Here is a 24,745-nt window from a genome sequence, read left to right as displayed (position 1 = left end):
ATTTAATAGAAGGCTTCAGTTCCATCAAACGCAAAACACAAGTCCTGTGCTCAGACAGATAGATGAGGAGAGGAGCTAAAGCAGTATGCGGCACAGTGGTTAGCACTGCTGCCTCACAGTGCCAGGGTCCCGGGTTCAATTCCGACCTTGGGTGACTGATGCATGGAGTTTGCACGTTCTTCCCGTGTCTGTGTGGGTTTCCTCCCACAGGCCAAAACTGTGCAGGTTGGGTGCATTGGCTAGGCTAAATTGTCTCCTCGTGTCCCAAGATGCATAGATTAGGAGAATTTGTTGGGTAAATACGTGGGGTTACGGGGATAGGGCCTGGGTGAGATGCTCTGTAGGAGAGTCAGTGCAGAATCAATGGGCTGAATGGCCTCCTTCTGCACTGTAGGGATTCCATGTGTTTGTGTGAGTTACTGCTTGATTCTCCCTGCCTCTTGTTTGATAATGCTCCAGCAAAGTGTTTTGCGATGTTAGTGGTGCCACACGAATACAAGTTATTCTTCTTTCAAAGTGTGTGCGTGGTGAAACTTTGAGAGCAGGAATTCACAATGTAGCAGCACCAGAAATCGAGAAATCTTCTTCCAACCTTTTCCCTGGTCTCATGGATGGCAAATTGCTGTGAACTCAAACCAGCCTCCCATCTATTGACTCTGTCTACACTTCCTGCTGCCTCGGAAAAGCAGCCTGCATAATCAAGGACCCCACGCACCCCGGACTTCTCCCTTCCACCTTCTTCCGTCTGGAAAAAGATACAAATGTCTGAGGACATGTACCAACCGACTCAAGAACAGCTTCTTCCCTGCTGCCATCAGACTTTTGAATGGGCCTACCCTGCATTAAGTTGACCTTTCTCTACACCCTAGCTTTGACTGTAACACTACATTCTGCGCGCTCTCGTTTCCTTCTCTTATGAATGGTATGCTTTGTCTGAGGAGCACGCAAGAAACAATACTTTTCACTGTATACCCAATATATGTACCTCTTACATAATAAGTCCAATCAAGATTCTTCTATAGCTAAACCCATGCAGACATGGGGAGAACGTGCAAACTCCATGCAGTCAGGCATAGGACAAGAACGTATTCGAAACATTTTAATGTTTCATTAAGTCTAATATTTTCAGATGGATAAAAAGCTATAAAACATATCCCAGCAATAGCAGATGTGAATAGAACAAGCTCAGTTATTTTGGTTAAGAGAGCTCAGTCTTAACTTATTTGTGGTGTAAAGATATGCAAATGATGGTGGTCGCTGCTGGTTGTCATAGCACTTGTGAAGGGTCTCTAAGGTGAGGCTATTAGCAATTGAGAGCTAGTGAGGAAAGCTCATTAAAAATTTAATGGATGGCTAATTTTTAGATATGGTTGAGAAGCCAATGAGAAGATATATAAAAACAAAAATCCTCTCCCGAAACAGGTCGGAGGTATTAAAAATGAAAAGTTTAAGCTTTATAAAAGGCATATTGTCTGTTGAGCATTCCAAAGGAGAGTTGACGTATCTAATTGTATGTATGCTAAACTTCAGTTACTGATCTTAACTGGCAATGTAGCATGGACTATATATTTTCACTTTGAGTCTTGTTTCAGCTGTCAATTCTGTTTTGACCAGTTTGATATGAATGTCTGTGATAGAAGCTTCTTCATAGATATCTACTTGCTCCATCATCAAATAGAAAGAAAATGCTGGAAAATCTCAGCAGGTCTGACAGCATCAGTGGAGAGAGATAGAACCAACTGGAGGAACAGCATCTCATCTTCCCATTGGGCACTTTACAGCTTTCTAGACTGAACATTGAGTCCAACAACTTCAGAGCATGAACTCTCCATTCCACCTTCACCCCATTTCCATTTATTTTATTTCATTTCATCTCACCAATTTTATCATCCTCCTTTCTCATTTCCATTTTTCCACTTCTCCATTCCAGCTCTCCTTTAGCACCTTCTCAGCCTGCTGCATCCTCATTTGCGTTCTCTTTGTCCCATTCCACGCCCACCCCTGCCCCCCCATAGTATAAATCTCTGCTGATTCTCTTTGCTGTCACCTCTGACGAAGGGTCATCCAGACTCAGCGTTGACTCTATTCTCTCTCCACAGATGCTGCCAGACCTGCTGAGTTTTTCCAGCATTTTTCTGCTTTTGTTTCAGATTCCAGCATCCACAGTATTTTGCGTTTATCTTAAACTTGGGAGCATTTAGGAAACATTCCTTTTTGAAGGAGACATCGGGGTCTGTATCAGTCCATTCACCAATGTTAGGGCATTAATTCATGCGTTTAAAGGAGTTTCAATAACACCTTATTGAGGAGTTCAGATAACCCAAAGTGAATTAGTGGGATCACAGACCAAATTGTAGGGAATGGTTTTCTTCACATCTCAGTTGGGAGTAGGTATATTAGTACAGGAAGGCATTCTACGAGGGTATTCATGAGGTAGCTAGGAACAGGGGAATGACAGAGGGAGAGGAAGACGATGTAAGTTTTAATTATCTGTCCTAATTATCCGTGTACCAATCTGGCTTCCGCTGGTGGCAGTCCTGGAAGATTGTGAAGGTGATACTCATTTTTATGTCCTTGCTGACTGTGTAAGTTTGAAAGCCCAAGTGAGTAAAAATGTTAACGCAGCATTGCTCACTTTGAATCGAATTCCACCTCACTGGGAGCTCCCTTGAGCTGCAAAACAATCTCCTCTGGTGGGTCTGTTGCTCTTAGAGCACGAGGGTCGAATTTTCGTTCCCAATTCGGGAGCGCAGAGTCGGGGAAGTTCCTGCAAAATCGACTTGGGAGAAAGTGTTCTGTATAATTGGATTTTTCTTCCAGGAGGCAGGGGCAGGTTCCATTAATTGGTGAAAGTATGTTCAACTTTACCGATTCGCAGGCAGAGAATTTGTATCTGGAGTTGGATGAACTGTACACCGTTGCATAAACTGATCATTTTTAGTATTAAAACAGTGAAATATGTGTGTATTGATCTATAAATGAAGTAGAATTGAATCAATGCTGTGCAGTAGGAAAGTTAATTAATCATAATGAGTAACATTCAAACATAATTTCACAATAATGAGAAATATTTGCCACACTGAATTTCTGTATCATTATTATACGTTTAAGTTTATTTATTAGAGTCACAATTTGGCTTACATTAACACTGCAATGAAGTTGTTGTGAAAATCCCCTAGTCGCCACACTCCGGCGTCTATTCAGGTACACTGAGGGAAAATTTAGCATGGCCAATGCACCTAACCTGTACGTCTTTCGGACTGTGGGAGGAAACCGGAGCACCCGGAGGAAACCCACGCAGACACAGGGAGCATGTGCAGACTCCGCACAGTGACTCAAGCCGGGAATCGAACCCGGGTCCCTGGAGCTGTGAGGCAGCAGTGCTAACCACTGTGCTGCCCCATTATCATGACCTTCCTCCGAATCAGTCTGCAGTTACAAGCAGAGGGAATGGAAAGTGAAGGAGACCTGTAGCAACAACAAATCCTGCTTCAAACCATTATATGTGTGTTGTTGTAAAGGGTTTTAAATACAACTAAGTGAAGGCTGTATAAAGAATAATTGAGTAAGGGCTGCAGAACAAATTTTTGTGCTATGCCCATAGTTATTGATGCTGATAATAGTTTGAGGCGTTTAGGGAAACAGGATAACAGCACAACTGAAAATAAAGTTAGATAAATATGATTTGATTTGTCCCCATATTCTATTCTTATCAGCGACACTGACTTAGTTCGATCTCCCACCAGTTATCTCCTGAAATCTTTGTTCACCTGTTTTTTGTTTACAAAATAGAGAACATCCATTCCCCTCCATGCACCCCTCCCCCACCACCCTTCTCCATCTCTCTCTCTCTTTGGGCGGCACAGTGGTTAGCACTGCTGCCTCGCAGCACCAGGAACCCGGGTTCGATTCCCAGCTTGGGTCACTGTTTGTGTGGAGTCTGCATGTTTTCCCCGTGTCTGTGTGGGTTTCCTCCGGGTGCTCTGGTTTCCTCCCACAGTCCGAAAGCTGTGCTCCCTAAGTGCATTGGCCATGCTAAATTCTCCTTCAGTGTACTCGAACAGGCGCTGGAGTGCGTCGACTAGGGGATTTTCACAGTAACTTAATTGAAGTGTTAATGTAAGCCTACTTGTGACACTAATAAATAAACTTTTTTTCATCAAATGCATTCCTGCAATGCCTCCACCCATACTCCCTATCACTTCCAATCCTCTGACCTTCCTTAAAACCCACCTCTTTAACCAAACCGTTGCCCATCTTACCCAATCTCGCTTTCATTGGTTTTGTATTAATTTTCCTTTGTGAAGTCCTTTAGGATCTTTACTAATAAATGCAAGCTGTTATTGCTATCATTTGAAGCTTTTTTTTAACAATGTTTTATTATTCTGTGTTTTACAGTGAGAGAGAAACGGAAAAGCCTCTATATAAATCATGTAAGTAGTGTTTTCTTGCTGCATTCTGGTTCTGCCTATAGCCTGGGCATAGCCATTCCACTGTTCTAGACACTGAATTTGGTCAGGATAGCTACATGATGATCCAGAAGATTTTGATTTCAAAGAGAATCAGTTCTCAGAATGAACTGATTACTTTGTCGTTATTTTGTTTGTCACCCTTACTTGAGTCAAAATTGCACACAACAGGACACACTCAAGAATGCCAAATTTCAAAGGGAGAAACATAGAACATAGAACATAGAACATTACAGCGCAGAACAGGCCCTTCGGCCCACGATGTTGCACCGACCAGTTAAAAAAAAAACTGTGACCCTCCAACCTAAACCAATTTCTTTTCGTCCATGAACCTATCTACGGATCTCTTAAACGCCCCCAAACTAGGCGCATTTACAACTGATGCTGGCAGGGCATTCCAATCCCTCACCACCCTCTGGGTAAAGAACCTACCCCTGACATCGGTTCTATAACTACCCCCCCTCAATTTAAAGCCATGCCCCCTCGTGCTGGATTTCCCATCAGAGGAAAAAGGCTATCACTATCCACCCTATCTAAACCTCTAATCATCTTATATGTTTCAATAAGATCCCCTCTTAGCCGCCGCCTTTCCAGCGAAAACAATCCCAAATCCCTCAGCCTCTCCTCATAGGATCTCCCCTCCATACCAGGCAACATCCTGGTAAACCTCCTCTGCACCCTCTCCAAAGCCTCCACATCCTTCCTGTAATGTGGGGACCAGAACTGCACACAGTACTCCAAGTGCGGCCGCACCAGAGTTGTGTACAGTTGCAACATAACGCTACGACTCCTAAATTCAATCCCCCTACCAATAAACGCCAAGACACCATATGCCTTCTTAACAACCTTATCTACTTGATTCCCAACTTTCAGGGATCTATGCACACATACACCTAGATCCCTTTGCTCCTCCACACTATTCAAAGTCCCCCCGTTAGCCCTATACTCAACACATCTGTTATTCCTACCAAAGTGAATTACCTCACACTTCTCCGCATTAAACTCCATCCGCCACCTCTCGGCCCAACTTTGCAACCTGTCTAAGTCTTCCTGCAAACTACGACACCCTTCCTCACTGTCTACCACACCACCGACTTTGGTGTCATCAGCAAATTTGCTAATCCACCCAACTATACCCTCATCCAGATCATTAATAAATATTACAAACAGCAGTGGCCCCAAAACAGATCCCTGAGGTACACCACTTGTAACCGCACTCCATGATGAATATTTACTATCAACCACCACCCTCTGTTTCCTATCCGCTAGCCAATTCCTGATCCAATTTCCTAGATCACCCCCAATCCCATACATCTGCATTTTCTGCAGAAGCCTACCATGGTGAACCTTATCAAACGCCTTACTAAAATCCATATATACCACGTCCACTGCCTTGCCCCCATCCACCTCCTTGGTCACTTTCTCAAAAAACTCAATAAGGTTAGTAAGGCACGACCTACCTGCCACAAAACCATGCTGACTATCACCTATCAATTCATTACTCTCCAAATAACTATAAATCCTATCCCTTATAATTTTTTCCAACATCTTGCCGACAACAGAAGTGAGACTCACCGGTCTATAATTCCCGGGGAAGTCTCTGTTCCCCTTCTTAAACAATGGGACAACATTCGCTAACCTCCAATCTTCTGGTACTATACCAGAGGCCAACGACGACCTGAAGATCAGAGCCAGAGGCTCTGCAATCACTTCTCTTGCCTCCCAGAGAATCCTTGGATAAATCCCATCCGGACCAGGGGATTTATCTATTTTCAGACCCTCCAGAATATCCTGCACATCCTCCTTATCAACTGTAATACTGTCTATTCTACTCCCCTGCAACCCAGTGTCCTCCTCAGCTATATTCATGTCCCCTTGCGTGAACACCGAAGAGAAATATTGGTTCAATGCTTCACCAATCTCCTCCGGTTCCACACATAACTTCCCTCTACCATCTATAACTGGCCCTAAACTTGCCCTAACCAACCTTCTGTTCTTGACATACCTATAGAACGCCTTAGGATTCTCTTTAACCCTATCCGCCAAAGTCTTCTCATGTCCCCTTTTAGCCCTTCTAAGCTCGCTCTTCAACTCCCTCTTAGCCAATCTAAAGCTTTCTAGTGCACTACCCGAGTGCTCACGTCTCATCCGAACATAAGCCTCCTTTTTCTTTTTAACCAACAAAGAAACTTTTTTGGTGCACCACGGTTCCCTAGCCCTACCAATTCCTCCTTGCCTGACAGGGACATACCTATCACAGACTCGCAGTAGCTGCTCCTTGAAAAAACTCCACATGTCGGACGTTCCCAGTCCCTGTAATCTCCTAGTCCAACCTATGTTTCCTAGTTCTCTCCTAATAGCCTCATAATTACCCTTCCCCCAGCTAAAACCACTGGCCCGAGGTTCATGCCTATCCCTTTCCATTACTAAGGTGAACGTAACCGAATTGTGGTCACTATCACCAAAATGCACACCAACTTCCAAGTCTAGCACCTGGTCTGGCTCATTTCCCAGCACCAGATCCAATATAGCCTCACCTCTAGTTGGCCTGTCTACATACTGAGTCAAAAAACCTTCCTGCACGCTTTGAACAAAAACTGACCCCTCTAACGAGCTAGAGCTATAACAATTCCAGTCAATATTAGTCAAGTTAAAATCCCCCATAACAATTGCCCTATTACTTTCAATCCTAAACGATTGACACTGCATGAGAAAAGGGGTGCTGATTGTTTGGCATATTGGCTCTGATTGGTCGAGAAGCTGCCATGGCAAATGCCTCAAAGAACTATTGTCCCCCATGCTTTTGTTTATTAAAAAAGATGCAATGTCTGGACATATTCCTTTTGCTTGCAGAGGACAGGTCCATGCACATCAATATGTGTAGCTTCGAGCAAATGTAAGTTGCGAGCCCGATTGATGATCTTAAATAAGTTGTAAACTTTGGGTGTTCACAATAGGCAGAGTAATGACCATACTCCACCAACCCATGCTTACAAAACTCAACATAGTGGGCTGGATTTTCACGGGGTCACAGAGACTCCGTGGAACTGTAAAGATGGTGGCCGGGATCTGACTCCATGATTCCTGACCTCATTCCTGGGGTTCCTGATTTTCACCAGTGTGGGTTAAGGGTGACAGACTGGATCTTTAGTGGCACTTTGCTGGCACTTTCTTCTGAGATGGGCGCACCAAGTTGGGAAATTTCCCAACTCCTGCTTACCCACCTCAAAGACAAACATTCAGCCCAATGTCTAGAATTAGATGTGGTTCTGTGATTGGGCAGCACATGCTTAACCATTTCAAATGCACTGACGACTAATTTCAGATTATCAGTCGGACTTGCAAATGAGCTCAGCTACCCTTGCTGGAAACTACATATGTATGTGAGGACCTGTCATCTGCAGGCAAAAAGAATATGTCCAGGCATTGCACCCTTTTGAATAAACAAAACTATGGTTTCAATGGCTCCCTGGGGCATTTGCCATGGCAATGTCTCAACCAATTAAAGCTGACTTGCCAGCCAATCAGCTCCCCTTTTCATGCAGTAAAATTGTTGCTCTCTTTAAAATTTGACATTCTTGCATCTGTCCTTATGAGCGCAAGAGGAAAAACATTGACAGCATTTCTCTTTTCTCAGCGATACTCAAGTTCTATACTGCCTAAAAACTGCCAAGTAAAATATTGTTTCCACATTTATAAAGGGAAAGAATGAGTGAAGGAATTTAGTTTTTAAGTTGTTGTGAAGTTAGCGTTTGGTCAGTTTTTGGTCAGAAGCTGGCACACATTGGTTGGGGGTGGCACAGTGGTTAGCACTGCTGCCCCACTGCTCCAGGGGCCTGGGTTCGATTCCTGTCTTGGGTCACTGTCTGTGTGGAGTCTGCGCGTTCTCCCCGTGTCTGCGTGGGTTTCCTCCGTGTGCTCTGGTTTCCTCCCACAGTCCAAGATGTGCAGGGGTTGGGTGGATTGGCTATGGTAAATTGCCCCTTAGTGTCCTGGGATGCATAGGTTAGAGGGATTAACGGGGTAAATTTCTGGGATTACGGGGATAGGGCCGAGGTTGGATTGTTGTCTGTGCAGACTCGATGGGCTGAATGACCTCCTTCTGCACTGTAGGGATTCTAAGAGTGTCAGATGAACTTATCTGGAGGGAAAGGGAAGCCAAACATAAGGAATAACGTTCATGAAGCAAGAATTAAAGAAAGTGGAGTGGTAATGCCAAATTAAATAACATCATAAAAGAGGATCTGGGCACAGTGTTTGTGTTACATGGGGTGCTGGTAGTGGGGTTGGGGTACAAGGCATTTGGGTTTGGATTTACCCATGCAGCAATCTTTGTAATCTTGGCAGTGCCATCAGAGATTCGTACGAGTCTCCAGCCAGATGCTGAGTGCAGGGCCTTCTCATTTCTTCACACCCCTTTGAGAAGAGGGAGAAAAGTGCAGGAACAGTCACCTCAAGCTGCTGTTGGACAACTTAGTGACAGGTAGAAGTGGAATGTTAGGGGCTTGAGGAACACGTCAAGCACAGTCCATTCTCTGAATTGTGGAGAGATGCACGATGCAACTTGAGCTGTCAGAGACAACGGGGAAGAGGAAATGCAGTGGATAGAGAAACATCTGGCCTCCTGTGTATCACTACAGTATGATCGTTGCTTTTTACTATTACTAATAAATGAATATCTGTCAACGATTACGGACATGGTCCCTCAGGGTGACCAGAAATCCTGAAAGGGAAAATTCTCCTGTTGTTGCCTGCACATAAGTGGATCCAGCTTTTTAAACCTCGCAATCGCACTGTTATTAAACAAGTAACCTTTGAATGCAACTCTGGATTCAAGTTCAAATAGTACATGTTTGTAAGATTCAAATAGTCTCTAGTGACAGAGTGTAGAGTTCAGTTAAATGGCAGTTTATGTGAAACCAGAATGTTTTTTCTATGAAGATAGAGGCAATTGGACGAATGTGGATTGATTAAGGAAATCCAGCACAGGTTTGTTAAAGGCAAATCACGTTTAACAAACTTGATTTGAGTTTTTGATGAGGTTACAGAGTGAGTTGAAGAGGGAAAGCGGTTGCTGTGGTGTACACGGACTTCCTCGAGGCATTTATTAAAGCGCTACATCAATAGGCTTGTCAACAAAGTTGAAGCCCAGAAAATAAAAGGGACAGTTGAAGCATGGATGCAAAGTTGGCTGAGTGACAGGAAACATTGAGTTATAGCGAACAGTTGTTTTTCAGCACAGGCTTCCTGTAGGGTTGGCATTGGAACCACTGCTTTTTTGATCCATATTAGTGACTTGGGTACAATTTCAAAAATTACAAATGACGCAAGACTTGGAAGTAGGTGGCACGGTGGTTAGCACTGCTGCCTCACAATGCCAGGGACCCGGGTTCGAATCCCAGCTTGGGTCACTGCCTGTGCATAGTCTGCACATTCTCCCTGTGTCTGTGTGGGTTTCCTCCGGGTGCTCTGGTTTCCTCCCACAGACTGAAAGATGTGCTGGTTAGGTGCATTGGCCATGCTAAATTCTCCCTCAGTGTACCCGAACAGGTGCCGGAGTGTGGCAATTAGGGGATTTTCACAGTAATTTCATTACAGTGTTGCTGTAAGCCTACTTGGGACAATAGTAGGGAAATAAACTTAAGCGTATGACTTGTGAGGAGGATAGTGATCAATGTCAAGAGGATATAGCCAGGCTGGTGGCATGAGCAGATGGAATTTAATGCAGTGAAGTGATATATTTTGGTATGCAGAGAGGCAATACAACATAAGAAATACAATTCTAAGCAAGGTGCAGGAGCAGAGGTATCTGGGGCGATATGAGCACAGACTCTTGAAGGAGGCAGGGCAGATTGAGAACAGCGTTAATAAGGCATTTGGGTTATTGGACTTTATACAGTGAGGCATGCTGCATGAAAGTGAATAAAGTTATTGGGAACATTTATAAAACTAGTTCAGTCTCAACTGGAGCATTGTGGCCAATTCTGTGCATCACACACTTTGGGAAGGATGTAAAGGCATAAAGAGCGCGAAGAACAGATTTATGTGTATCTTTTCAGGGATGGGGACCTTCAATGACATAAGTAGAGTAGAGAAACTGGGACTGTTTTCCTTGGAGAAGAGAGGATTTTGAGAGGAGATTTGACAGAGGTATTTAAAATCACGAGGGGTTTGGGCAGGTTAGATAGAGAGAAACTGTTCCTCATTGGCAGGAGGATTGGGAAGCAGAGAAGACCGGTTAAGGTGAATGTCAAATGAACCAAAAACGACACAAGAGAAGAGTTTTTAATGCAGCGAGCTGTTAAGATCTGGAGTGCACTGCCTGAGGGTGTGATGGAAGCAGATCCAATGGACGCCAGGGAAATGGAACTGAATCACTGTCTGAGTTGACAATGGACTGCAGGGGAAAGGCAGGAGAATGCGACTCATTTTGTTGCTGTAGTTGAGAGCCTCCCTCTATGCTGCGACCCATTCAAACCGTGCTTTTTATTTTAAATTGAGAAACCTGGAACAGAGTAGGAAACAGAGGCGCGGTTAGTTAATAAGGTGATTAAGTAGCACCAAGTTTAAGTTTGAAAGCCTCTGGGTTACAGGAATATGGCAACACATATGGAGCTTTGAGGTTCTGTGAAAGAATGGCATGTGAATGCATGCAAAAAATGTCTGGGAATATTATCGTTCGATTTGGTTCTGATTCTCGTATAGATTAGGCGTGATTCCTTGCATGGGAGAGGAAAGTATGGGGGTAGCCTATTTCTTTCATTTCTTCCTGTGCTTTTAATTTTGGTCATTTTTATTTTCTTCTTTTCTTTTTCAAGTTTTTCCCTTTATCCTTAAAGCGTTTGTTGCACTAATCACGAGGACTGTTTGTTCAGTGCGGCAAGGCCCTGTTTCCTTTGGTTCTCTTTTTATATGCTGGCATGGTGATTATATTATTTGATTTTGAACAATGCCTTTCTCTGCTGTTCTCATGCTCCTCCATTTCGTCATTTCTCTTTCCACTTGCCTGTTGTTTATAACTCTCTGGGTTGCCAAGGTTCCTGCCAGTCAAACAGAAATATCACTGCTGTACCATGCTGTTGAGCTACAGCCATCCTGCGCTGTAACTACTGGACACATCTCAGGTATTTGGCAAGGATGGCTTGCAGCGCAAGCTTGGCACAGAGCAGAGACTGGGAGCTGTGCTCCACCCGCAATAACATTTCGGGAAATGTTGCTGTGGCAAACCTGCATTGGCTTTCTTCCAGGGAGAGGGTCCGGTGGCACAGTGGTTAGTGGTTAGCACTGCTGCCTCAGTGCCAGGGACCCGGGTTCAAATCCCGGCTTGGGTCACTGTCTGTGCGGAGTCTGCACGTTCTCCCTGTGTCTGCGTGGGTTTCCTTCGTGTGCTCTGGTATTCTCCCACAGTCCGAAAGATGTGCTAGTTAGGGGGTGCATTGGCCATGCTAAATTCTCCCTTGTTGTACCCGAATAGCTGCCGGAGTGTGGCAACTAGGGGATTTTCACAGTAACTTCATTGCAGTGTTAATGTAAGCCTACTTGTGACACTAATAAATAAGCTGAAACTAAACTTAAGATCCCGTCCCACATACTGTTGCGCCTAAGGGCATGCTGTTCTATGTAAAAAAAAAGTAAAGTTAAGCTTATTTATTAGTCATAAGTAAGGCTTACATTAACACTGCGATTAAGTTACTGTGAAATTCCCCTAGTCGCCACAGTCCGGCGCCTGTTCAGGTCAACGCACCTTACCAGCACGTCTTTCGGACTGTGGGAGAAAACCGGAGGAAACCCATGCAGACACGGGGAGAAAGTGCAAACTTCACACAGACAGTGACCCAAGCCGGGAATCGAACCCGGGTCCCTGGTGCTGTGAGGCTACAATGCAAACCACTGTGGCTGCTTGATGCACTGACGCGTTGTGGCATGGTGCAGTCTGTCACTGGTAAAGAGCATTCGCAGTGGGGGGTGGTTGAAGGAGGAGGAGAGGGAATCTGATGCAAGGCCATTTTCCTCATGCTTTTAGTAGCAAGCTAAAGGATCAGCAGACATTATTGAGCCATATTTTATTTAAAATGATAATGTGCTTTATTAGGTGTAAATATGATTTTTCTCTTACCAGTGTTTACTTGCATAACATCATCAGTGCCAATGCCAGTATCAGTTGACCCTGAATCAGATTGCAATTTAACTAATTTCAGAATTCAAGTTTCTAATTTTTTGTAGAAACCCAGGTCTTCACAGGGATAGTAATTCCAGCTATACATATGTGTTTCTGGCCAAGAATTTAAAATATTTCAGAGAGGACTTAGGGTGACACAGTGTTTCGCACTGCTGCCTCACAGCGCCAGGGACCCGGGTTCAATTCTGGCCTTGGGTCTCTGTCTGTGTGGAGTTTGCACGTTCTCCCCGTGTCTGCGTGCGTTTCCTCTGGTTGCTCCGGTTTCCTCCTGCAGTCCAAAGATGTGCGGGTTATGTGGAGTGGCCATGCTAAATTGACCCTAGTGTCAGGGGGATTAGCAGGGTAAGTGTGTGGGGTTGTGGGAATAGGGCCTGGGTGGGATTGTGGTCGGTGCAGACTCGTTGGGCCTTCCGCACTATAGAGATTCTATGATTCTTTGACTCGTCAACTGATTGGATTATACGTTGAACTTCTGGTGCCATTTACACTTTCTATACTTGTATCCGTCCTCTTCTTGCAACCTGCTAATAGTGATAGATTCCCATATCCTCCCCTTTCTCTCACTCTCTTTCTGGGGAACTATGATAAAGCTTGGCACAACATCGTGGGCCGAAGGGCCTGTTCTGTGCTGTACTGTTCTATGTTCTATGGTTCTATTCAGTATAATTTGTGTTTTTCTTTGGGAGGTTGGGTGTGGTTTGTAAATATTCCATTTTGGTGACATTGCCATGGGTAATTGTTATGGTGTTCCTGGAAAAATACCCTAAAGATATATGGACGAGACTTGTCCTCTTCCTATGGGAAATCAAATTCCGTGGCATGTGTGATTTGAAGCATGATAGATTGTTTGTTCAGGAAGAGTATTCTTATTTTCTCAGCATGAACCTCCAGCATACAGAGCGAGCGTGCCTTTATAGTTTCCCCACATTGGCCTTCCTGCATCTCACCTCCAGACTTGTGTCTTATCCTGGGCAGTTTTTTAAAAATTCATTGATGTCTCTTTCGCAGCCCCTCGGAAATCCTATCACTCTCCTAAAACTACTGTCAGCCTCCCTAGTGCATGTTTCCATCTTCTGCTCCTGGTATCTCTCATCACTCTGTTCTATTTCACATTCATGCTCCCTTCCTGTCTCCATATTCTCTGCCTCTCCGCATTAGTGCACTCGAACTTGAACTGCACAGACTATCTGACAAGTCTGATCTCCTCCTCTTAGTTTATTTATTAATGTCACAAGTGGGCTTACATTAACACTGCACTCAAGTTACTGTGAAAATCCCCTAGTTGCCACACCTGGCGGCTGTTCGGGTGCACTGAGGGAGAATTTAGCATGGCCAATGCACCTAACCAGCCCGTCTTTCAGACTGTGGGAGGCACCCGGAGGAAACCCATGCAGACACTGAGAGAACGTGCAGTCTCTGCACAGATAGTGACCCAAGCCGGGAATCGAAGCCGGGTCCCTGGCCCTGTGAAGCAGCAGTGCTAACCACTGTGCCACCTCGCCATCTTCTGCACTCTAACCTCAGAATTCATGAAAGCCACTGTAAATGGAAGCAGAGAAGGACGAGTAGGCAGAACATGGTTGCATAGGGAGCTAGGGCAATGAAAGCACAGAATGAAGCAAGGTGAGGCCATAGAGCAAGGACTGATTTCTTGAAAGCAGTATTTTGGATTTTGAGCCTGTGGGTCTTGACACAGAGCTTGCAATGCTCAATGTGGAGCAGTGGAAAATGAAATACAATCAGCTGAAATGATCAGACTTTGGAGGGGAAGGTAGTGATTGTGTAAATGTTGGTTAGGCCACAACTGAAGTACTGCGTGCAGTTCTGGTCACCACATTATCGGATGGATGTGATTGCATTGGAGAGGGTGCATAGTGGATTGACCAGGATATTGCTTGGGCTGGAGGGTCTGAACTCTGAGGAGAGATTGGATAGGCTGGGGCTGTTTTCCTTGGAGCAGCAAAGATTGAGAGGGGACCTGATAGAGGTGTGTAAGATTGAGAGGCAGTGATAGGGTGGATAGGAAGGCACTTTTTCCATTAGTCGAAGGGTCAATAGCCAGGAGGCATACATTAAAGATGAGGTAGAAGGCTGAGGGGAGTTGAGAAACTTTTCCACCCAGATGGTGATGGGAGTCTGGGGCTCACTACCTGAAAGGATGTTGGGTCAGAAATTCTCTTAACCTTTTAAGAATTATTTAGATATTCACCTGCACTGACATAACCCCCTGGGCTATGGACCGGGCGCTGGAAAATGGGATTAGTATGGTCAGATCTTTGTTGACCGGCATGGACATGATGGGCTGAATGGCCTCCGTCGGTGCTGTAGACATCTATGAATCTAGAATTATTGAGTAGAATAGGATGGAGTGGGCTGATGGAAGTTGGAAACAATCAGCCATCCACTCACCCATTAATTAGATGCTGAGAAAAAGAATGGGAGGTTAAGAAATGACTAGCTTAGGGGTTTAAAAAAAAAAGGACGGCATGGACAAGTTGGGCTGAAGGGTCTGTTTCCATGACCTCGATGACTAAATGGCTTTTTGAAATAAAAAGTTTGATTTGATATTATTGTCACATGTATTAGTATATAGTGAAAAGTATTGTTTCTTGCGCACTATACAGACAGAGCATACCGTTCATAGAGAAGGAAACGAGGGAGTGCAGAAAGTAGTGTTACAATCATAGCTAGGGTGTAGAGAAAGATCAACTTAATGCGAGGTAGGTTCATTCAAAAGTCTGATGGCAGCAGGGAAGAAGCTGTTCTTGAGTCGGCCTTGGAACTTAAAAATGTTGAAGTAGTGGCCTAAATAGGTGGTTAACTGCGTTTAATGAAAACATACTCGTGTAAAACTTTTCTGTTTGTAAAAAGAACGATGTGTCATGTTTTTCCTCTGGGTGATATCGTAATGAAGTGACACAACAATGACAACTTGATTGGTGCCATCACATTGTTTGCTTGTAAACAAATGATTAAAGAGGTTTGATTTTGCATTGCACTGATGATTTCTTATTTACACAATGGGTAATATAAAACGCTAATGGGAAATTTCTCGTACTGAACCTTTCACATTTGTAAATGTGCAGGTCTCTTGCCATCTCAGTTAGAAATATAAATGACCTGTCTTGTTACTTCCAATGCCTGTGAAGTTTCACTTTCTGGGAGCCGATGGCCCAGTGGTATTATCGCTAGACTATTAATCCAGAAGCTCAGCTGATGTTCTGGGGACCCGGGTTCGAATCCCACCACGGCAGCTGGTGGAATTTGAATTCAGTAAAAAAAATATCTGGAATTAAGAATCTACTGATGACCATGAAACCATTGTCAGAAAAACCCATCTGGTTTATTAATGTCCTTTAGGAAAGGAAATCTGCCGTCTTTACTTGGTCTGGCCTACATGTGATTCCAGAGCCACAGCAATGTGGTTGACTCTCAACTGCCCTCGGGCAACTAGGGATGGGCAATAAATGCTGGCCAGCCAGTGACGCCCATGACCCACGAATGAATAAAAAAAAATTCTCCTAAATTGGTTGCTGAAGCCATGCTAAAACCTGTTGGAATGGTGTCAGGACCAAATGTTGTCATGAAATGAGTACCGTATGAGCCAGCATCTCATAATATCTAATTTGTGTCTTGCTTCCTAGCACCCTCCAGGACAGATGAGAAGGAAATACAGCTCATGCTCCACCATATTCCTGGACGATAGCACCGTCAGCCAGCCAAACCTGAAGTATACTATCAAATGGTGGGTACCGAATGTGGCAAGTAAGGTGATTCTCTTTTGTAGAGCTTTTTCTCTAAAGTAGAACTAGAGTTAGAATTTCTTTCCTCACCAAAATTTAACAAGTAATATTTGTGGTTACAGTTAATCAAAATATAGATCTTTTGAAAATATTAGCTATTACTTATGCAAACACCAACTTACGACCGTAAGATGTAGGAGCATAAGAAGTAGACCATTTGGCCCATCAAGTCTGCTCCGCCATTCAATAAACTCATGACTGGTCTGATATAATCTTCAATATCACTTTCCCGCCTTATCCCCATAACTCTTGATTTGTGTTTTCTGTTTTAAATGGTTAATATTTTAACTGCATATTTGAGAACAAGAGGTTTGATCCATCAATAGAGCCGAGTTTGACATTAAAGGCAAGGATCCATATAATTGTTTCCGGTGTCTTGCTTTGCACTGCCGCCACCACATAAGAGAGCTAAGAAGGTCATCTCTACTTGACTTGCATCAAGGTGCTTGATTTGAAACTGCTAAGAGGAGCGACAAGGACTCCTTTTTCCCTCTTTGAAACAAATAATGAGGGGAATTCTCCTGTCTCTCCTGCCACGGGAATTGTAGCGGACGGGTGGCGGACCACGCAAAAGTCCATTGACCTCGGGCGGGATTCCCCGGTTTTGGGACAAGCGTGATGGGAAAATCCCACCCAAAATATGGTATTAGTCCAGTTATTGTATTTTTAGTGTCTTGTTCAGTGCATTCATTTATTTAAACTAGTCACATGAGAACATGTATACATGGATAGAATGCTCGAAGACATCAGCAGAGCTGTGTGCTCTATGTTCTGCTTGCAGGTCAACGTGAAACTGAGACTGGATCACCTGACATACTTCCCTTCCAGTGTTGGCATGCTACTATCCATTTAAGGTGTATTACAACATCCCCCTCTCTTTTTAAAAATACTTTCCAAAGAAGTATAACTATTTATCATACATGTGGGTGTTTAGTCACCTTTACATAAGTGTATAGAATTATAGAATCATAGAATGCCTACAGAGCAGAAGGAGGCCATTCAGCCCATTGAGTCTGCACCGACAACAATCCCACTCCCGACCCTATCCCCACAACCCCACACATCTACCCCACGAATCCCTCTAATCTACACATCCCGGGACGCTAAGGTGCAATCATCCATGTCTGAGTGATGAAGTGGTTGAAAAATGTCAGGTTGCAAAATTCTGGTACGATGACCTGCCTGCTTTTAAAAGTGACTCCCCAGTACATGTTTACCTCATCCAGGTATGGCCAAAATGGTCTTAACCTGTTCATGGACATGCTGTATTGAATCAGGCCACCTTTCAATTATGGTTTTCCACCATTTCTGTAGGGTAGAATCTTTTGCCATTTCTTCTTGTAGCTGCTTGCATTTGCATTGTGCAGAATGTACCCGATCAGTTGACAGACTTGCATTCTCCTGCAAGCATAATGTTTCAGCTTCCTTGAAACCGCCAGTTTGTCGAACGTTACTGGATATTTCAATGTTGGGTTGTGAACTGGGATGATGAGGATTATCCTTCTCCATCCTCATGATGTAGAACATCTGTGACACCTTGGGGGATTGATTGTACTTTTGTGCTCCGGGACTTTAGAACATGTGCATAGAACTAGTGAAGCATTGTTCATCCAAGATTTCACAGCAGTAGGCTTTGCCGTGGCTTTCCATGCCTGGGGATATGTGTCTTTTAGAATTTGCGGGAGTATTATGTTGGCACTTGTCACCTTGTCAATCTTGGCCAATGATGAATTGTTGACAACTTCTTTGGGGCTGATATTCTGAATTTTGGCAAACGTTTCAGATGGTGTGACAGTAGCTATGTTTTCCATGAGATTGATGGTGTGAAACCAGTGTTTGTCTCATTGTGCACATCATCGTCATGTTTTGGTTCACCAGTCACCTCATGTATGTGTTTCTTGCTGGATACCAGATGGTCATTTTTATTGTTTGAAGTTAGCCATTGTGTACAATCTCTTTGGATCAATGCACGGCTCTTTGTAGCTGTATCAGTCTTTGCTCTAGTGCACTGCTGCTGCCACTGGCTCTTCCTGCCACATGCCTTGCAAAATTGATGGATAGTTAGGTGTTTCCTTGATGTATGCAGAAAGCCGCACCATCTATGTGTCATGGTAGGTTTGGGTGTTCTTGTAAGTGTCAACAGTTGGAGTTGTAATCAAATCCTGCAGGGATCGCTTTGTACTTGGATCCATCCTAGAGCAGCTCTTCACCGCTGTACATTTTGGGTGATGGTTCTGGAACATGTCCGTGGGAGTGGAAGCAATCACCAACTCAACAATTCTGTCTGCTGAATCTGTGTTTACCACATTACAATACATATTCTTTTCTCTGCGCCCTTTGGCAAAGTGGTCTCTGGATTCTGTCGGCTGCTGTCGAAATGGCATGAACTCTGGTCGATGTATTCAAAAGTTTAACCTGATTCTGAACCCGTCTATATCTTTAAGGGATCATTTGGCTCCTCTCCTGTTAATTCTGACATGTTCAGCCTGTGTAGACCTTCATTCCCAATTGCTAGGTGTTGTAGAGTGTCTAAGACACTCGACACAAGTCAGCTCTGAGTTAAACCAAGCAAGTTTACTGATTGACAAATAGGCATGTACGGGAGATCTGGACATCTCAATGTTGCACAGTTTCTTCCATACATTTTAGATAGTCTTATAAGCATTACAGCATTAATCATGATGCATAATACATGTAATACTTTGTTGATACTTTCGGACTTGTACATTCATGGCTCTGTAAAATTGAAATGTGCCTGATTCTAGTCCCGCTATATCTCTCTTTCCCCTCACACCACGAGTACGTGTACTCTGACATTCGCGGCTTTCTAACTCCTCCTTATTGGCTCTCTTTCCAGCAAAAATCAACTAATTATTTTTTTTAAAATAATTTTAGTTGTGACATATGCAAAAGTCCCCTTGTGTCGCAATTGGACATGTGTCCAGTTAGATCATACCCCAATTATTCTGTTATTCCTAAATTAGTCATGTCTAGGTTACATCTGCAAATTCAGAACTTGTATGATGAATTTGTAATTTTAAGCATAAATGTAACCATATGCATTAACCCGTTCACACGGCAGATTTTTGTGACTTGCTTGTCAACTTCAGACACAACGGAATGAAGGAACCGTAGCTCTGTACACTGTTTAAAGATTTTGGTTTCGTAAAGTAGGTCAGCGGCATCCCAGTTCAAACTGGGGAATTTTGTGGACATTCTGACAATACCCCTGGGATTTTCCTGCTTGTTTTATTCAATTTACTGTTCAGCAATTCTCGAAACCACTGATTATAATTCGATCCCTGATTGCTTTGTTTGTTTGACACTCATTCGCTCTCAATCCATCCCACACCTTGGTCACTTGCCTTTTCCGACTGAGCTAATCTGGTGCTGGTCCTCCTGAACTGACAGGTGATGTGCTGCACTGTGAGGGTGTTTGCCAGCTCTTTACCTGAGCACCAACACGGCTTCGGAGCCTTTGTGCACAGTCACCACACTGTGAATTTCACCACAGTCTGACGCTGAAACTCTGTTGCAGTCTGACCAAAATGTCGAGGGTCGCCTCGTGACAAATAGCATGACCTGAGGCTGTTCATCATGTCACGCCTGTACTTAATTCTGCTGCCACGCTGTTTGACCACTGCTGAATACCGTGAACCAAGACCTGCTGGTTAGGTGCATTGGCCATGCTAAATTCTCCCTCAGTGTACCTGAACAGGCGCCGGAGTGTGGCGACTAGGGGAGTTTCACAGTAACTTCATTGCAGTGTTAATGTAAGTCTACTTGTGGCATTAATAAATAAACTTAAAACTTATGTTTTGTAACGATGTCATAGAATTCCAACGGCACGGTGGCACTGCTGCCTCACAGCTCCAGGAATCCGGGTTCAATTCTCAGCTTGGGTCACTGTCTGTGTGGAGTTTGCACATTCTCCCCGTGTCTGCGTGGGTTTCTCCCGGGTGCTCCGGTTTCCTCCCACAGTCCAAGATGTGCAGGCTAGGTTACTTGTCCATGCTAAATGGCCGCTTAGTGTCAGGGGGTTAGTAGGGTAAATAAGTAGGGCTATGGGGATAGGGCCTGGGTGGGATTGTGGTCGGTGCAGACTTGATGGGCCGAATGGCCTCCTTCGGCAATGTAGGAATTCTATTCTATTCTACAGAAGGAGGCCATTCGGCCCATCTTTCATAGGGAATAAGAACGATAGAATCCCTACAGTGCAGAAGGAGGCCCATCGAGTCTGCACCGACTCTCCGAAAGATTGTCCACCCAGACCCTCCGCTCCACCCTATCCCTGTAACCTCGTGCACTTACCATGGCTAATCCACCTAACTCGCACATCTTTTGGGTACTAAGGGGCAATTTAGCATAGCCAATGGGTAAGATGGTCTTTCGGAGAGTCGGTGCAGACCCAATGGACGAATGGCCTCCTTCTGCACTTTAAGGGTTCTGTGGTTCTCTGACCTGAATAGATCAGGTTTGAATAGCAGTACATTCGGAATTCTGCTGAGCTAACTGACTGTTGACGTACACCAGCTAGGATCATCATCTTGTGATTGTAGAGAGGGACAAATGTGGGTGAGAACAGGCCCAGCAAAAAAAGCCTTGGTGATTTTACCCCCAATAACCCCTTTCTATATCCTATTATAACTTTATGCCACTGGATTTGCTGGTTTGCATTTGACAGGACAATAGCAAAGCTCCTTTAACCAAGTGTACAGTTTAGGGATATGGGCCAAAGGCAGGCAATTGGAGCTAGCTGGGAGGGCACCATGGTTGGTGTGGACTGACCTTATCCACTATAGTGTATGGTCTCTTATACGGGGTCCAAACACATCTGCCCTTGCACAAGTTCTTACCCTCACTTGGTCTCCAATATGACACTCATGTGGTTGGATGGGGCTAATAGGGACCTACTCCTGATACTGATGAGAACCAGTATGTGATGTGACTCTATGACTGTAGATATGCGGTAACAATGATCAGTTTGTGAATGCAAGTCCCAAGCAAGGAGTAGTCTGATATGGCCTTCTCTCTGCAGCTCCTGCAAAACTTGATTGATATAATGTGAAAAATGGTTAGTGTGGAGGGACACAAGTACAATATTCACGCCAAGTCCTGTAGGTCGGATTTGGTTCTTTATTGATTGAGCACATCAGGGATTGCAAAATTTAATGTCTCTGCTCTGAGGGGTGTAATCTCAAGGGTACTGAGCACAACTGGCCTAGCCAATAATCTTCATGCTAAATCTGGGCATTTCAAGAGAAATCAGCCTTCACTCTCCAAGTAAAAAGGTCCACTATTCCAAAGTCATCTTGAAGGGAAGGGATAACTCCAGGCTACTTTTCAAGCCCTCCTCACCATAAGGGTGGTATGGTGGCACAGTGGTTAGCACTGCTGCCTCACAGCGCCAGGGACCCGGGTTCGATTCCCGGCTTGGGTCACTGTCTGTGCAGAGTTCGCGCATTCTTCCCGTGTCTGCGTGGGTTTCCTCCAGGTGCTCCAGTTTCCTCCCACAGTCCAAAGATGTGTGGGTTAGGTTGATTGGCCATGCTAACTTCTCCCTCAGTGTCAGGTAGATTAGCAGGGTGAATATGTGATGTTACAGGGATAGAGCCTGAATGCGATTGGTGCAGGCCCGATGGGCCAAATAGCCTTTTTCAGCATAGTAGGGATTCTATGATTTGCTCCATCGTTACCTCAAATACCAAAAGGGAGAGGGGGGGACTCTTAAATAGCTGCAAATTTCCTGTGCAGCTCAATCTTCAAGACTTATCCGGAACGGTGGCACAGTGGTTAGCACTGCTGCCTCAAGCGCCAGGGACCCAGGTTCAATCCAGCCTCCGGTTACTGTCTGTGTGGAGTTTGCATGTTCTCCCCATGTCTGTGTGGGTTTCCTCCGGGTGCTCTGTTTTGGGCAGCACAGTGGTTAGCACTGCTGTTTCACAGCTCCAGGGACCTGAGTTCGATTCCCGGCTTGGGTCACTGCCTGTGTGGAGTCTGCACATTCTCCCCGTGTCTGCGTGGGTTTCCTCCGGGTGTTCCAGTTTCCTCCCACACACCAAAGATCTGCGGGTTAGGTTGATAGGCCATGTTAAATTGCTCCTTAGTGTCCTGGGATTCGTAGGTTAGAGGGATTAACGGGGTAAATATGTGGGGTGATGGGGATAGGGTCTGGGTGGGATTGTTGTCAGTGCAGACTCGATGGGCCGAATGGCCTCCTTCTGCACTGTAAGGTTTCTATGACTTCTATGACATGGACTTTGGGAATAGAATGGGTCTTTTGTGCAGAATGGGTGTAAGGAATTTTGGAATATCTGCAAAAGGATGGTTGATGTTTTGGAAACTAAATAGCTCCCCTCTCAAACGCATCGGTGTGATGTGTATGGCAGTATTTCTTACCCCAGCCACATTTGTGTGTTGTTTTGGTGCATAGGCTAATTCTAACAGTAAATGCTGCCATCTACTGTACCAGTTTTGGAGTGCTGTGACCCAAGTCTATTGGAGAATCAGGAATTCAAATGCTGCCTTCACCCTTCACCATTATTAGCATTGTGCATGTCTTACAGAAGTAAGCTTGTGGCTCTGCTGATTAAGATGCTCCTTGATTAAGTTCCAAATTTACATTTGCCATGTTTTGATACTGTCTTCACATCATTCCTTAGCTGGGAGGGTAGGCAAGTTCCTGACCATTATTTTTAGTGTGCGCGTTGTGAGGTGACATTCGACATTTCATTGATTTAACCTTCACTTGGCTCAGAACTTGAACATGTGTGGAGAAATTGAAAACAGGATAGAACGATCAGCAGTGGGCTCAACAAAAACATTCTCTGACGCAAGGACTCTACCGTGGTGAAAAATTGGACAGTTTTTAACCTGTGAATTGCCTTCATCTTGTTGATCTAATGGAGGGCTGTTTATTCAATGCAATAAGCAATAGATGCTTGCTACAAAGAGAAGTGGCTGGTTTGGCCTCTTTTGCAGCAGCAATGCACTTTCTGTCTCAAATCAGTGATCTTCCTGAATCTTGTTGCAAAGCATGGACTGCTTCTCTTTGGAAGGTCTCTGTATCTCATAGAGTCATAGAGGTTTACAGCATGGAAACAGGCCCTTCGGCCCAACTTGTCCATGCTGCTCTTTTTTAAGCCCCTGAGCTAGTCCTAATTGCCTGTGTTTGGCCCATATCCCTCTATACCCATCTTACTCATGTAACTGTCTAATTGCTTTTTAAAAGAGAAAATTGTACCCGCTTCTACTACTACCTCTGGCAGCTTGTTCCAGACACTCACCGCCTTCTGTGAAAAAATTGCCCCTCTGGACACTTTTGTATCTCTCCCCTCTCACCTTAAACCTATGCCCTCTAGTTTTAGACTCCCCTACCTTTGGAAAAATATGTTGACTATCCAGCTGCTCTATGCCCCTCATTATTTTATAGACCTCTATAAGGTCACCCCTCAGCCTCCTACGCTCCAGAGAAAAAAGTCACAGTCTATCCAGCCTCTCCTTATAACTCAATCCATCAAGTCCTGGTAGCATCCTAGTAAATCTTTTCTGCACTCTTTCTAGTTTAATAATATCCTTTCTATAATAGGGTGACCAGAATTGCACACAGTATTCCAAGTGTGGCCTTATCAATGTCTTGTACAACTTCAACAAGACGTCCCAACTCCTGTATTCAGTGTTCTGATTGATGAAACCAAGCATGTCAAATGCCTTCTTCACCACTCCGTCCACCTGTGACTCCACTTTCAAGGAGCTATGAACATGTACCCTCGATCTCTTTGTTCTATAACTCTTCCCAACGCCTTACCATTAACTGAGTAAGTCCTGCCTTGGTTCAATCTACCAAAATGCATCACCTCGCATTTGTCTAAATTAAACTCCATCTGCCATTCATCAGCCCACTGGCCCAATTGATCAAGATCCCGTTGCAATCCTAGATAACCTTTTTCACTGTCCACCATGCCACCAATCTTGGTGTCATCTGCAAACTTACTAACCATGCCTCCTATGCTCTCATCCAAATCATTAATATAAATGACAAATAACAGTGGGCCCAGCACTGATCCCTGAGGCACACCGCTGGTCACAGCCCTCCAGTTTGAAAAACAACTCTCCACAACTACCCTCTGGCTTCTGTCATCAAGCCAATTTTGTATCCATTTAGCTACTTCACCCTGGATCCATGAGATTTAACCTTATGTAACAACCTACCATGTGGTACTTTGTCAAAGGCCTTGCTAAAGTCCATGTAGACAACATCAACTGCACTGCCCTCATGTACCTTCTTGGTTACC

The 24,745-nt window shown here is 44.4% G+C and overlaps 1 protein-coding gene across 2 annotated transcripts in view; it reads left to right on the top strand.

Annotated features, from left to right (window-relative positions):
* Window positions 1–24,745, top strand: part of ccny (cyclin Y) — a 216,172-nt gene that overhangs the window by 153,373 nt on the left and 38,054 nt on the right. For both annotated transcript variants that reach the window (XM_078233075.1, XM_078233085.1), the window contains exons 3-4: window positions 4,399–4,433; window positions 16,293–16,393. In XM_078233075.1, coding sequence (XP_078089201.1) covers window positions 4,399–4,433; window positions 16,293–16,393 — 136 coding nt within the window. The remainder of the gene's footprint in view (window positions 1–4,398; window positions 4,434–16,292; window positions 16,394–24,745) is intronic.

The sequence above is a fragment of the Mustelus asterias genome, chromosome 2 (assembly GCF_964213995.1).
Source record: "Mustelus asterias chromosome 2, sMusAst1.hap1.1, whole genome shotgun sequence".
Lineage (NCBI taxonomy): Eukaryota > Metazoa > Chordata > Chondrichthyes > Carcharhiniformes > Triakidae > Mustelus > Mustelus asterias.
The sequence above is the reverse complement of the archived record's forward strand: the minus strand, read 5'-3'. Positions and strand labels throughout refer to the sequence as shown.